At 49.1% G+C, this 16,245-nt stretch overlaps 3 protein-coding genes across 3 annotated transcripts; all 3 read right to left on the reverse strand.

The window, feature by feature from the left end:
* Window positions 1-2,150: 2,150 nt before the first annotated feature.
* Window positions 2,151-4,505, reverse strand: EDB91DRAFT_880513 (uncharacterized protein). Its single transcript, XM_041328699.1, has one exon. It carries the CDS (start codon window positions 4,210-4,212, stop codon window positions 2,563-2,565), a length of 1,650 nt encoding a protein of 549 aa, XP_041180789.1. The 5' UTR covers window positions 4,213-4,505; the 3' UTR covers window positions 2,151-2,562.
* Window positions 4,506-8,392: 3,887 nt separating this feature from the next.
* EDB91DRAFT_880659 (uncharacterized protein) lies at window positions 8,393-10,233 on the reverse strand. Its single transcript, XM_041328700.1, has one exon. It carries the CDS (start codon window positions 10,101-10,103, stop codon window positions 8,628-8,630), a length of 1,476 nt encoding a protein of 491 aa, XP_041180790.1. The 5' UTR covers window positions 10,104-10,233; the 3' UTR covers window positions 8,393-8,627.
* Window positions 10,172-11,174, reverse strand: EDB91DRAFT_1114195 (uncharacterized protein). The gene has a single exon (XM_041317886.1). The coding sequence runs from the start codon at window positions 10,977-10,979 to the stop codon at window positions 10,584-10,586; it is 396 nt and encodes a 131-aa protein (XP_041180791.1). The 5' UTR covers window positions 10,980-11,174; the 3' UTR covers window positions 10,172-10,583.
* Between the last annotated feature and the right edge of the window lie 5,071 nt (window positions 11,175-16,245).

Here is a 16,245-nt window from a genome sequence, read left to right on the forward strand (position 1 = left end):
CCGACTGCTAAAAGATGAATGCTGAGTGTGCCCGATCTCCGCGACGTTTTCGGCGCGTGGTCCTCACCCTCCTCTGCCGTAACAAAATCTTAGTAAGAGAATGGAGCTGCTTGTCTGGTGCGTCGCGAAGCTGATTGCAGTAGAGTCGACCAAGGATGATTTAAGTACTCACAAATAGGGACGCATGAAGCAACCTGTACGTGACCTTCGAGCTGGACGAGGCAAATTTTTGGAGCACGTCTCTGCAGATGCATACAGCATAAGCATGCAAAATATTGTCAGAGAAAACTTGAATTCACATGATGAAACTTGCAAGAAAGGGAAGCTCACGGATTAACTCTCTGTCGTCCGATATGGTAAAACCTTTAAAAGTCTACCCCTACATATAATTCTAACACACCCTTGAGCTGTATCACAAGTACGATTTGCTCAAAGGCGCAGCAGGTGGAGGTTTGGCAGTGCGCGCGCGCCGCGCAAGCGTGAGCAGGCAAATGATGTATAATATTTGTTTCTGTTGTGTCAACTTGTCGAAACTGGTTGATGTGGCTGAGACCACTCCAACTTGCAAGTACTCTTTGAGACTAAGTACTGTGGAAGGCATCGTGATAGTTCAGCTCATGATCACTTTTCGCAGGACTTCCGAGTTGGCAAGCGGAACACAATCCAACGTCCGACTATTGAGTTCCCGGAACGAGACAATCGTGTCAGAACTTCTACTATGGCTGATTCCGTCGTAATGTGAACGAAAGGATAGGATATATGCATTGTTTCTAGTTCAGATTCTGAAGAAGAATCACAAATTGTGGTTGCGGGAGTATCAATTACGGAGGACGTATTATTTGGAGATAGAGACGTTAATGGAGATAAGGATGGAGTCGGGGGAGGCGGTTGTTGTTTCTTCGCACGCGAACGCGTGATTATAGGCTGATGAACAGTTGGGTTCCTTCGTGTGGAAGGCAGTTTGACGGGTCAGGTAGTGGGCGGGAAGCCCAACGGTTGGAGACAGTTATTATTGTTGAAAAGATTGAACGGTTGTTATCGATGTTTAAAAAAGAGTCGCCCCGGCGGGTTTCCACTTTTTTTTAAACAGGACAAAACCGTGGATTTTAGAGCGTGATACAAATGAGCAATATGGTTGTAGGTAAGAGAGGGCCCAAGTCTGCGATACAACAAGACAAAGCGGAGTGATGATCTAAAGGAAACATCCACGTGACACTTGATTTTGTAAGCATCTGGCTTACTAAGTTACAGTAATGCTCGACACCGTGGTGTACAATGTGCTATCAAGCCATGCGATGTACTTCAGGACCTGGACGAGAGCCTATCGCTTAGGCGAGTAGTTTTCGAGCTTTGTCTACTGGGACATCAATATTATGCATGGTAACTGTGGTCACGTTTACTGCCGACCTCTACACATGGTTTGGGCGAAGATGCGACAAGCATTGTCAACGTCAATGAGGCTGTGCAACTGCGACGCGGAGAACCGAGCTATCCGTGCTGAATGCGACTACGTCCCTTGCTCTCCACCTCCACCTTGACCACCACGATGGTCCTTGCAATCTCAATGAGAGCTATGGCGAGGGACTCTGTCTGCTCGGTCTGTGTGGTCTATCTTGATGAACATCTCTCAAAAACCTTGCCACGATATTGCACCGTGCACGGAATCCCACTGCGCCTAATTCGATAACACCACGGATCTCGACAAGGTGATTTATCGACCCAAACCCTTCAGCCATCCAGCCTGATATTATTTCAGCTAGGTGTGGCTCCGGGAAAATCACATGGCTTGCTTACAGCGGCTCGAAAGATGATGCTTTGAAACTGTCAGCATCCTCCCATGATCTGAAAGCGCAGCACTAGTAGCGTCAGCCTTTAGACTGAATTTGGGATGACCTCTAGGGAGTGTGTGCCAATATGTCTTAAATACATCTTGAAGTTTGCTTTCAGGGTGACTACTAGGAGACTTTCAAAATGCGTGGATTTGAACCAGACGCGCTGGATGCATCGTGCAGATTTCGTCCGTCGACGCACGCAGAAAAAATCATCACAGGCAATAAGACGTTAATGTGAGCGGTCAGAACGATTATCACGGGAAGAGCTCCCGGCAAAACTGACTGAGGATCCGTTCTCCCTAAGCATCTCTGCGTATCAACTATGGGGTTCGCTGCACATTATCATATAGGTACCGTTTCATTGCAATTATATTTTGCTCGGCGTATTTGTTGATAGCATCAACGTTGGGCTCTTTCAAGATCCTTTTGGTACAGTATACAAGTTGTTATTCTCTCATCCCCGTGTACTTGACACTACCCTCAACGACCATTCTTCGATATACTGTGACTTGAAGACACGGGTTTTCGAAAGTAGTACGTGCAAGGGAGAGTGAACTAATCCACGACATGATGTGTATACTGTACATGTGTAACCGATCCCGAAAATACAACGTACATATTGATCCTTGAGCCTGAAACACTACATGATAATCATCTCATCCTACATGCGCCGCGCACGACTTTGGACGTGCGCACACACCAGCGAGCCGCCGAGCCGCTCAAACATCCATCAGTTACCATCATCAACCTCACCTTTCGCCATCGCCTTCAAGGTGTCCGACACCACGTTCCATCTCTCTTCATACATCTTTTGAAGCCCCTCCTCAGCTTCTATCTGAAGGATTCGAAAAAGGCGCGGCGCCATCGTGTTCAGGAACCGTGGGATCGACCTCATCAGGTCTGGCGCCGTCGGAGAGTCCAAGGGGCCCACGCACGCGATGGGTGAAAACCCAATGAACAGCTTGCGCAGGCGTGTGTTGGGTTGCAGAGCCACTTGATTGTCGTCGTTTAGAGGTGCCGCCCCGAGGGCATCAAGTCGCGCATCCACGCAGAGTGAGACATCGCACAGCTCACGGCAGCGGCTCACAAGGATGCCTAAGGCATAGAGGGACACGGGGGTGTTGGACACCCCTAGGTTAAGGATTTCGAGGTATGGACATGTGCGAGCGAGCGTGAGGATGTCAGAGTCGGTGAGTGCAATGGATGAGGTAAAAACGGGGGAAATGATGAGGGTTCTTAGGTCTGCGAGGGTGGTGGGGCGTACGAGTAGGGGGTGAAATTCAAAGGGTGTGGGTGCGAGGCACAACTGTGCATGACGGTAACACCCCTCGCTGAGAATGATATGCTCTAACTCGGTGCGGGCGAGAATGCTGAGGAATTCGGACCAGATGCTGGCTGGGCTACATCTTTTTGCGTTCACATGGATTGTTTTGAGGTTGCGACATCCAAAGGAACGCGTATCAGAACCCATCCTGAGAATCTGGAAAGCACGCAGGAAAGATTTGCACAGTCCCAGGCTCTTGCATGAGATATGTAGGTGAGTGAGTGCCGGAAAGGGCTGAAGCACATGGAGTGGTACCGTACGGATGCTATTGGAGTCCAGCTGCAAGGTGAGCCATTGGAGGCGTGGCCACGGGGCGATGTGATGAAGCAAGCTGCTTGAGATATCACAGCATAGTAACGACAACGCTGTGAGACCCTCAGGATAACTGAGCAGCAGTGACTCTATTTCCGAGGTGCTGTCCCTAGTCAGATTTACGCCTCTGAACTCAAGAGCTTTGAGGCGTGGGGCGGCAGTACGGAGGCCAGGAATTACGGCCTTGCAAAATGGCTCATTTTGTATGTAGAGGGAGAGGGTCTCGAGGGTGGGTAGGAAGAGGCTGAGTGTTGGGATGGAGGTGAGATCCGAATCATACCACGTGAGCGAGTGCAGCTTAGGAAAGAGCGGTGTGACTTTGGGAGCGCTTGCGAGGATTCGGAGGAAGAATGAGTAGCATGCACTGTCAGTGCCCAATTGGGAACCGGGATTGAAGAAGATGTGAACTCGTGCAGCACGGAGGACCAATGTGCGAAGCTGTTCCGGTGTATTATCCACTGGAGAAGGTCTGTGTGAGTAACACAATTTGGGGGACAGATAACAAAAAAGAGGAAGGGGGTCTCTCAGGTCAGAATAAAGGACATCGAGTGCTAGGTCGCGAAATGTACTGCAGGTGAGTGCGAGCTGGAGGATTGAGCGTGGATCTTGAGCGTACGGAGGCGATGTGAGTGCAGGCAATGGGAATTGCAAACTGACGCCTAAGCCCGAGTCAAGCGGTCGGGAATTGAACACAAAATGGAATATCACTTCGAGGATCTCTGCTAGGCGAAGACAGCCGTGCATGTCAAGTGCATGTAGCACTAGTAAGACGTTGGATTCAGTGTCACAACGAGTACTAGGTCGTACTTGATGCTAGCTATGTTCAATGATGGTCAACACATCGGTGCTAGCGAATGAAAATTCCGATGAAAAGATCAAGGTTTGACTACACTAGGGTCGGGAGTCAAATTTGCTGTGAATTTATGCGACCGCTATTACCTAAACTCAACCTCGCGGTGACGCCTTGTGCTGCCTCATATTTTGATATCTGGTCATCGCACTCCTAATCAATACGCAGATATCAACCACGCAAAACACCATCATGGCAACATAACTCAAAGACCAGCACCCCTGATCCCTTCCACTTCCAATCAACCTCAAGGCTCAACACTCACCTCTGTCACAACAGTCCCATCGTCTCCCTCCTCGGGACGAGCTCATACCCAAATGCATTGGGCAGCAGTATTCACCATGCTGCCCAGTACAGCGCGCCTGCGAACATGATGACAATGTTGATGAGGCAGTACCTATTGAAAAATGAATGAGGAATGTGCACGATGTGTAGTGATGGAGAGGAGTGCACGGGTGTCGCCGATGCTGTTGACTGGTTTCAAGAAGGGAGCGATGACAAGTGAGCGGGAGGGTTGGTAAAGGGAGGGAGTGCTAGGGCTGTATATCGGGAATTTACAAAAGGCAGAGGCCACCATACTAAATCATACATATAAGCGTGCCAGAGAGAAAAACAATGCACATGCTTACCTTTGAATTGCCGAACAGCATCTGGCTTCTTCCATCTCAGATGGAACAAACCCTGGATGCAATAGGTAAGCCAATACTAGACGGAAAATTTGAAAGACGCACGATAACAATAAAGAAATAATAATCTGCTGTGGGTATCATTCGATGTCCAGAACGAAAGGGTAGACAATATTAGAGGGGGTGCGATGATGACGATGACCTACGTCAGATTGATATTATACATGTAGATCAGTACTTACAGAGGATATCAGATGGGTGATCAACCCGGGGAATGGAGACTCCCTGTGGGCCAGTTTGAAGCTCAAAATTTGCTTCTGAATGGTAGAGGAATCCCTTCCTTTGTGAGCTCTATAATCGAAGCGCGATCTAGGCAGGATTATGAGGATGTCGATGAGATCATGAGGCAGCAGAAGTTTATGCATGAAACACTTATTGAGCCGCGCACTTTCATAATGATTATAACGATGTTCTGTGTCATCAGACGGAGGTGGTTATGAAGACAGTCGGTCAGAAAATTCTCCAACCTAGTATGTACGTCGAGCTCACCTGAGAGCAATAAACCCGACAACGCATTCACCTGAAGAAAACCGACGCCATTCCTGAAAAACAGAGCAACGACAGTGACCGCAGTCGCAGCAAAGGTCTGCCTATCAAAGCCATTTAGTTTCGTTAGCGGAATAGACAAAAGAAAGTGCTCACCTTGCTCGCAGCTGAGGATGGCGGGGTGTACAAGCAAGTACAAAAGAGCGTCCGCGCGGACCACGGATATTGTCCATCACATAGTTCACACTAGATCACCCCGCATAGGCGTTCAGGAGTTAGGACTTGAAAAGGTGGCGGTAGCATACTATCAACATCATGATCAGCTGATACATATGTGTGAATATCACAAAGCGCACGTCGTTGCTACTTGTATAAACTCCCAGCGAACGTGTTTCTGACGTTGACGGGTGGATCCACGACGCGCATTTTTGCCCTAGAGAACCACCCAGCCTGTCATGACGACGATACCAGGATCATTATGATTTTTATCATCTATAGGGCGTATAGATATTGAATCAGAACGCGGACGTATTGTGTCTGATGGTAGGATATCAGTACAGGAGAAAATCAGATCGTGCGGGTGTCGAAAGACATACATAGCGGATGAAATCCAAGCGTGTTTACAGCGCAGAGGTTCGATACTCCAGCTTCTGACGCGCGCGGATCTCAGAAACGAATGGATTGGTCCATGAGATGGGTGTGTGTGACGCCTAACAGTTAGAAAGGATGTTAGAGAAACACAGGATTGAGATATGTACTGATTTCGCGTCGCATCGGAATATTGACCCACAGATATCACCTGTTCTGGCGGGCGATCAAGCTTATGCAGAATATCAGCGTACGTCTCTCAAGAAAATGAGACGGGGATACATACTCCCGTACTCCAGTATGGCAATATCCAATTATATTATCCACTGCAAGCATGGTTTGAGTCGCCGAACAGACAGGAAAGGATGGCTGCGCGATGGTCTTTTTGTTCGTTGAAGGCTACATCAGAACCGTACAGTCTGGTAATGTGTAGTTAAATCTTCGCTCACGAAGATATAGGTGAAAGTTCACGCGGTGTCCCGGGTACATAGTAATACAAGGAGATGGTCAGGGAGAAGGGCACATGAGATACGCTGTCGAACGGAGGTGATGCCAATAAGCTCCACTTGGTCTGCATCATTATTCAAGTGCATATAGAAGTTAGACGCTGGAATACTTAGCTGCTTTCATAAATGTTCAATTCCCGTGTGAAAACACTATTGAAATTGCCGCCTTGCACCTGCTTACGCTGAAGCGTCCAACGTGGACACTGGACACGTCTGTTGAGTCATCCCTACCGTATTCATCAGGCCTCAAGTTGCGAGTAACTTGTGAGATCTTCCACAAGCAAGTGATACAAATTCTACTCACCTCTTTGCGCTGACAAGCCTCCACCAGCTTCCAATTGAACACAGACCCTCCATCATGGGAATTATCGATGTCCTCAACGCCGAGGTTGCACGACAAGTGATAGACAGCGTCGGCGGGAAGGAATTCGTCGAAAACCTGACTGCGACTACGAACGCGCTGGCGTTGGACATGCATTACCTGCTGCAAGGCTGCACCGTTCTTATTGCATTGCTATGCTTGTTGACAGTCCTCTGCATCGCGCGTTTGTGTTACGCATTTAGTAAAGAGCTTCGAGATGTGCAGCCCCACGTCAAGACCGCGTAGACTTACTAAGCTAGACCGGTGACACTTCGACTCGGATATCTCAGACTCGCACACTACTCATATAAACTACATAGCTCTAGCAGATTTGAAAGTTCTCAAACATTGGAGGTGCAGTGTTTTCGAATAAATCTGGGGGAAATGAATGACATGGCATTATCATGTCAGATTCAACCAGGTTCTGTTATGTCAAGGAATGCACGACCAGGATGAGAGCATGCGGAGAACTGGTACCGAACAGTGCTAGCTATATGTAATTAATCCACGCAGCATGCCCCGTCTGCTCACGACGACCCGACCTTCCCGATCATCTGCTTACTTTTGCGGAAGGTATGTACGGCTTTCCACCATCCCTTCATATTCTCGCATGCGTCCAGACGGTCATCAGTAGCAAGAACACCGGACCCCATCACACCGCATTCCTGCGGGCCTTTCTTTACCGATTTCCACCTTCTCTTACCAGCGGAACACCACTATGGGTCAAGCCTCAACGATAACCGACCGCTTGCAACGAAAATGCTTATTGTCATGGCGCATGGGCACCACTCATGCATTTGACATCTTTCTCAGCGAGTCTTACGGGTATGTTCACAAGGTACTAACTCCGTCTTTGTATTGTATGTCGTCCGCGCCATACCCGTGCTTGCTGCACGCCCTCGTGTGGCTTCTTTAACTTCTTTTCCTGGCACCGTTTGCATTCAAGCTCACGTACTTGCTATACCACTTGCAGGCATGGCTAAGCCTGCTTGTACCTTTTCCCCGGCGCCTCGTGTGCTTCTCTTCCCCTTTAATTTGTACAAGCTCTGTGCATCTATCACATGCTTGCATGCCCTTCTTGTGCCTGCTTAATCTGCTAGATGAGACGACAAAAATCAAGGACGATTTCCTGTGACTTGGCTATCTGATAGTACAGCTATAAAATTCCCCCAATTTATTGGCCGGACTCGACCGAGGAATTCCCTCTTTGCGTATATACTTGCTGATTATCTTTTGCTCAGCGTATTTTTTGATAGTATCATGGTTTTCATTGCACCGTGTTCCGTTTTCTTGCAACGCCGGAGCTCTTTTTACAGTGTGTTGACACCACCTTGTAAGCTCAAGCCCCCGGTGGTTTTAACAGTTTGTGCTGCCTCGTATTCTGATATATGAACGTTGAACTCTTTCAAGATCCTTCTGGTATAGTTTACGAGTTGTCATTCTCTCATCCCTGTGTACTTGACTCTTCAATGCGTAGCGGTTTGAAGGCACGGGTTTTCGAAAGTACTATGAGTGCATGCAAGAAACAGTGAACTAGTTCGCGACATGATATACTGTACATATGTAAATGATCCTGAAAATACTACGTATATATTAATCCTTGAGCCTGAAATACCACATGCAAAGATAATCATCTCGTCCTGCACGCATACACACAGCGATCCGAGCCACTCAAAAATACGTCAGTTACCGTCATCAACTTCACCTTTCGCCATCACCTCCAAAGTATTTGATACCACATTCCATCTCTTGTTGTACATTTTTTGGAGCCCCTCCTTACCTGGTATCCACGAGACTCGCAAAAGCGGTGCCATCATGTTCAGGAAGCGTGGGATGGACCTCATCAGGTCTGGCGCTGTCGGAGGATCCAAGGGGCCCACGCACGCAATGGGCGACACCCCAACGAGCAGCTTGCGAAGGCGCGTGTTGGGTTGCAGAGCCGCTTGATCGTCGTCTAGAGGTGGCGTGCCGAGGGCATCAAGTCGCACATCCACGCAAAGTGATACCTCGCGCAGCTCACGGCAGCAATTCACGAGAATGGCTAAGGTATACAGTGATATGGGGGTGTTGCACACCCCTATGTTAAGGATTTCGAGGCATGGGCATGTACGAGCAAGCGTAAGGATGTCTGAGTCAGTGAGTGCAATGGACGAGGTGATAACGGGGGAGATGACGAGGGTCTTGAGGTTTGCGAGGGCGGTGGGGTGCACGAGTAGGGGGTGAAAGTCAAAGAATGAGGGTGCATTTGGGCACTCCTGATGACGACACCCCTCGGTGAAAATGATGTGTTCTAATTGTGTGCGGGTAAAAATGATAAGGAGTTCGGACCAGATGCTGCCTGGACTGCATCTTTGTGCGCTCACATGGATTGTTTTGAGGTTGCGACATCCAAAGGAACGTGTATCAGAATCCATCGTGAGAATCTGGAAAGCACGCAGGAAAGATATGAAATGGCCCAGTTCCTCGCATGAGATATGTAGGCGAGTGAGTGCCGGAAAGGGCTGAAGCACTTGGAGAGGTAGAGTGGGGATGCTATTGGAGCCCAGCTTCAAGGTGAGCCATTGGAGGCGTGGCCACAGGGCGATGTCATGAAGCAAGCTGCTTGGGATATCACAGAGTAGGAACGACAGCGCTGTGAGACCCTCAGGATAACCGAGCAGTAGTAACTCGATTTCCGAGGGGTCGTCCCCAGTCGTAACAAGGTGGCCCCTAAACTCAAGAGCTTTGAGGCGTGGGGCGGTGGTACGGAGGTCAGGAACGACGGCCTGACAAAACGGAGCATTATTTATGTAGAGGGAGAGGGCCTCGAGGGTGGGTAGGAAGAGGCTGAGTGTGGGGATGGAGGTGAGATGTGAATCGCACCACGTGAGTGAGCGCAGCTTGGGAAAGAGTGGGGCATCTTTGGGAGCGCTTGCAAGGAAGAATGGGAAGGAACCAGGATTGAAGAAGATATGGACGCGTGCAGCACGGAGGATCAATGGGAGGAACTGTTCGGGTGTATTACACACTGGGGAACTTGAAGATCTGTGTGGCTGACGCAGTTCGGAGGGCAGACACGACCAAAGAGGCAGCGAATCTGTCAGGTGAGAATAAAGGACATCAAGTGCTAGGTCTCGAAACGCACGGCAGGTAAGTGCGAGGATGGAGGATGGAAGCATGGATCTTGAGCGTACGGAGGCGATATGAGTCCAGGCAATTCGTACAAGGCTCGGATGAAGCTTGAGCTTGAACTTGAGTCAAGGGACTTTTGAGAATTGAACACAAAATAGAAGATCACTTCCAGGATCTCTGTCAGGCGAAGACAGCGGTGCATGTCAAGTGCATATACAAGTCAGACGTTGGATTGAGTGTCGCAACGAGTATAAGTACTAGATCGTATACGTAAAGTTAACACTTCGGTGCTAGTGCTGCTATCGCGGATGGAAGAAGTGGTGGTTATAAATGATGAGGACGCACAGCAACTGGATGTCGCGGTATGGATAAATACCGCCCTGATCTCGCTTTGCTTCAATGCTGTTGTAAGTCAGCATACGATACATAAGATACAAAATTTCCAGAGGAATTGTTCCATGCACTGGGGATTATTAAGGTATGGATAAAAACGCTTCAGAGATCTCTGTGCTTCGAGATGTATGCAACTACGATATCTCTAGCATCCTAATGTCCATCATGTCCTGAATAGAAGCCGTTTCCATGACTTGCGCGATGATATGGTTATCTGAAGCAATCCTCTTATACTCCCCACCACGCTGCTGCGCTAGCAAAAGAGCGCCAAAAGGCTGTCGAAGACGGGCGATCAATCTCAACGCTCGCGCGTGAAATTCTGAATCAACCAGCTCGTCATCTCCAGGATACCCGCTGAGTGATTCGTCTGATGGGGACTCGGGTGACCAATCCTCCACGCTCTGCGTCTCGTCCGCAAGGTCAGGCAGCTCGAGGTCATAACGATTCCACGGGCGGACAAGCAAGAATGGCTGCCGAATAGACCGTGCCCGCGAGAACTGATTTAGCTTATCGTCTGTGGTAATTAACATGTCTTGAAGCCCGGGTGACTTGACTTCATAAGTGAAACATGTCACCTGGTCTTGACCACGCCTCCGTCTGACTTCTGCAATAGGAAATGTGATGCAAGGCAGTTGCAACCTGCGGTTCGCGAAACGAGGAGCACCCAGGTTGGCAAGCCGCGTATACAGTGTCAAAGCCAGCTCTACACCAGCGACATTTTGCAGTGACGAGACCGAAGTCTGTATCTGATGTTCAGGTAGATATGAAGACGTGCGTGGCGGAGGTTTGTAGGACGTAATGTCGGCTGGTAGGCAGCTATTGAACTCAGATGATTGTCCGACCCAGTCTAGGGCTGTGATATCGCCCGACTGAGCGATGATTTCCTGCAAGAGCCGACCAAGTGCATTCTGCTTTGTCTCACCATATATGACAGGTAGGTGGACACCGAAAATGCCAAACAATGAATATGCGGTGTCTTCCTGCAGGGTCGTGGCACGCGTGGATGCCCATTGCAGTTTCTCGCGCGCACCTGTCACGCTCGGATGGAAGGCGACTGAGGGCCTGTGCATCTATGCCTGTTGAATCCTCTAACTCCTTCATGATAGCGACAGAATCTTTGTGGTTGGGAGAGCGGTCGTTGAGATAAAGGGTCCAGTCTTGTCGGTAGAAAAGAATGATATTTGGAGCAAGGAATTCCTGAATGGTCCATCCCTCGTGTGTTCCAAGCGCTATTTGCGAGTGCGCCTGACTGCGCTGAAGGTAGAACATCTGATAGGTAGACGACCGTAAGAGCTGAGAGACGATACCAGACGAACATAGGAATTGACCGATCGTTGGAGTTCAACATCGTTATTCCGGTCAATGCAGCATGTATCGCTCCACGCCCAGCGATGTCCCGCATCACGGGCAATTTTGCAGAACGTCTGCAACTTCACTGTGGCTTCCGACTGGATTCAATTCGTATATGACCTTGTCCTGAATGTCGTGGAGCAGCAGCTCCTTACTTTCCCATCTATGTGATAACATGACCCAACTGAAGTACTTCGCGACCGCTTCGTTGATGGGCTCCGTTTGGAGGGGCGCATGCGTGATCGATGAAGATATGATCTCTTTGTACTCTGTACTGTCCATGAAGTCGTTTATCTGCGCGTCTCGATTGCATAAATACCCAGTGAGGGTGTTGATTAGGCGAAGCGGAGCGTTTTCCAGTTTAGCGTCAATGGCTTGTCGAATAATGTCTTGGACTTCCAATGGGCTGACATACTTCTGACGGAGTTCTGGAGAAAGTGTTCATAATATTCACGTTGACTGCATGGCGGATAAGGACTTACTTCGTATCTGCGCATCGGGTGCATCGTCTGACTTTAAAAACATGATTTCGATGGCCTCGATTGCTTCGTCGTAGCGCTGTGCGCTGTGGAGCGCTGCATGTTTGAGTTCGTACCCCAGACAAGAAAAAGGATCGAGTTCGATGATCTATGGCATGGGTAGTATCAAAACAGCTGCTAGAGAAATGATATCGTCCACACCTTGTCCTGCATCGTGAACGGCCTCCGCATAGAGGTTTTGTTCCAAATTTGCCTTACTACGGTTCTCAAAGAGGGACTTCGCACGAGGAATCCAACGCGATCCCTGCCGAATACAATTCAACAGCTTTCTCGTAATTGCCGGCAGCAACAGCCTCGCGTCCCTGTGTGACACAGCGCGCACTGCAGTGCTTTTTGAAGGCTAAACAACCACATAGTGAGTATCCATGTACGATTCGCCAAAGACCCCAAATCACTCACCAGTGGACCATTCGAGGCTGATGTCCTCCGAAGCCTCAGTCGATCATGCGCATCATGTATTGGTAAGATTCGAACTGCTTCGATCACTAAGTCAGCGCCGAAGAACGCTTCGCACCGTCTTTGGTTGACGGTTTGCCACAACGCATCCAAGTTCCAGCCGAAGAGCTGTCCAGCACATCATCAATCAGTGAAGGTACCTTCTGTGGCTCGTCGTGACGCACCATAGTGAATATCTTCAAGCTAGATTCAAGAAGTGCGCTACGAGAAACCAAGTCGGCTATACCGGGAATACTATCATTGAGCCGATGGACGGCTTCGCTGTACCGCTCATCTTCGAAAGCAATTATTGCAAGCTGCACATGTAGATACGACTGACGAGAGTGAGAAAAATCATGGGGTCTGAAATAAAACTCACGTTGACAACGCTGCACGGAAGTGTATCTGGGCATTGATACGTGGTGGTGAGGTCTTGAACTCGCCGCATTGCCTCATCGTAGGTGATTGGCATTGAAAAGTGCAACAGCCTGGACAAAATGACATTGAAGTCTTAGTATGACAGACTGACTATGAAAGCAGTAAGGAGAGTACCTTGATCAATAGTAAAAGATGGATGGTCATTGGATCACGATCAGAAAATACGAAAGCGAGATCGAAAGCTTCTGTCGCGTCCCGTAGCTGCCCGTTGCCGCAGAGGGCGATGCCCTCGGAAATGTAGCCCAATAATGAGGGCTGGATGGCAATGGACTATGTCACGGAACAGAGTCAACGTCAACGGCGTGATTATAGGCAAAGCGTCAGACCTTTAGTGAGTCTTGAAGTGCCTTGTCCCACTCGGATCTTCGCGCCCTTACAACTGATCGATTGGCATGCGAGACGTGGTTGTTGTCGTCTGTGTCAATCTCTTGGGTCAGCAGTTCTTCAGCGGTATAAAGGTCCCCAGTCATGCATGCATTGCGGACTGTCGCGTTTACAACAGGAATCTGCGTGAAGCTCTGTGATAAGTAGGTGCATCGAGGGCACACAGCTCACGTCAAATAATGAGCAGTTGTCGTCACCGCCAGACGCTTGGTGACATTCCGACGAGCGATTACCTGCATTGTCATTATTACAAGCGAACTCGTCCTTGATATTGTGACTGCGTATCTGTATGTCGCCGCCACAATGCGAATGAATAGACAAGCAGAAAAAGAATGAGTGAGAGCGTACCTGTGTGTCACTGAGTTGCTGTGGCTGTGTTTCTTCATTGTCCTTTATCCTTTCCTCTGCCTTGCACTGCTCGAGAAGGTCCTTGATAGACCAGAGCCAAAACTTCCCATCACTGCATCCACTTCCGAGTTCCGCGTTGGGAGAAAGTGTGACACATAAAATAGAAGCAGTGTGTTCGATTGGCTGCCCTATGTGCTGGCGTGTCTGTGGGCTCCACAGCCGCAAAGTGTGTTCGATTGGTTGTCCTATGCGCTGGTGTGTTTCTGTGCTCCACAGCTGCACAGTCGTATCGTCCGAGACAGTGGCGATGAAGGAGCCATCAGCAGAGATGGCAAGCGAGCAGTTGCGTCCAGTGTGACAAGTGCAAGGTTGACCGATCTGACTTCCATTTGACGAGTTCCAGAACTTGACTGTTTTATCGTCTGCCGCAGAAACAAGTTGCTGGCTGTCAGGTAGCCACACGATACTTCGAACATAAGCTTCGCAGTGACCGTTGATCTGGAAAATAAGCTCGGCGTTATCGGTGCGCCAAACCCGGATGGTATTCCATTCTCCGGTGGCTAATTTTAGCCCATCTGGGCTGAATGCCACACTGTACACCGCCCAAGCATGACCGCTGAGTGTTGAGAGGACAGAGCCAGTCTCCGTGTTCCATACAACAACCGTTTTATCATACGACCCGCTGGCGAGTTTCTTGCCGTCAGGGGAGAAGCACACTGAGTACACCCAGCTTGTATGCTTCGCCAGCGGATCGAATACTTTCTGCTTGCTCTCGACGTCCCAGATGATGATGGTGTTATCTTCTCCACCGCTCGCAATTCGCTTGTCGTCTGGTGATACAGCGACTGATAGTGCCGTACCCGTGTGTCCCTCGAATGGCCCTCCTACCAATACTCCTTTCTCCATGTTCCAAATTCGCAGGGTTTTATCAGCTGAACAAGTGACGAGCCGTCGACCATCTTTAAAGAACGCGGATGCCGTCACTTTATCTGTATGCCCTTGCATCATCACCGTTGGCACTAGTTTCCCTTGCCTTGTCTGCGCTGGCTGCCCTCTCAAAGTGAGATCCGCATCTCTTGCTGCACCAGGCATCCCGGACAAGTTGCGCTGACCTAGACAGATAAATAAACGGTCAGTGATATTTGAAGTCGATAATGATCATACGTTTATCGCGTTGTTAAGGAGCTGTAAGATATCGTTAAGCGTTGGGGATCTTGTTGGTGGTGAGTAGTAACTAGTGTTGGACCTAACTCATGTTTATTATGTAGGCATTATCTGACTTCTGGTTGACTCCACACCACGTGGATATCACGGCTTAAATCTTATTTTGCATCTTCCATCATCGCTGTCCCCCTTCATAAACGCCCGTCATGGAGCAGTTGCCCCTTCATTCTGTGCACAGTGAACTCGTGCGAAAGCACATGTGCCTGGTACTACCATGCAAAACAGTCAACCCTGCAATTTAATCCACACGCTCAACTCATCTTTTGTAACGCACTCTGCTTCGTCACGGGATCAAAAAGGCCTAGATCAATCACTAGGCGCTAATGTTTTATACCTCCGTTATCAATGGAACGTTACATATCGGGCATGCGTGTCTCGATCGGCGACTCATGCGTGTTACTGATGTGTACTGATTTACCTGCTTGCCTGCATGATAACGATCTGATCCTCCTTGGCAAGCTTTCCGCGTCAATGTTATCAGCGCTGGCCCCCACATTTGACAGTTTTCCCTCTCTGCTTGTCTCGACTAGGTGCTCCATCGACTCCCAGAACCGTTATCAGTGAACGTGATCGATGAAAGTGCGTTTCGCAAGTGACCTATAGAAACTCTTGATGGTTCTAAGCGCTATCGTCAGCAGGGGCCTGGTTTCAAATTCTTCGCCTCGATGTTTCATAGATTTAAACCCTCCGTTACCTTGGGATTCTCTTGCCGTGTGCGTGTGCTTCCACGTTTCTTGCCCCATGATGGTCCCACTGCCGCCGCATACTCACACTTTCCTATGTGAAAACACCGTTTAAATTGCTGCTTCCACCTACGCTGAAGTGGACACGTGTGTTGGGTTATCCTTGCGTTTATCAAACCTTAGCAACTTGTGAGATCTCCCACAAGCAAGTGATACGAATTTTACTCACTACCTCACGTTGACAAGTCTCTACCAACTCCCAAATTGAACATATTCATTTTATGGGAACCATCGATGTCCTCAACGCTGAGGTCTTCCGACAAGTGATAGACAGCTCGGGCGAGAAGCTCGTTCAAAGTCTGACTGCGACAACAAACGCGCTAGCGTCGGATGTG

Source organism: Suillus paluster (genome assembly GCF_016628075.1).
Source record: "Suillus paluster strain FC165 chromosome Unknown EDB91scaffold_9, whole genome shotgun sequence".
Lineage (NCBI taxonomy): Eukaryota > Fungi > Basidiomycota > Agaricomycetes > Boletales > Suillaceae > Suillus > Suillus paluster.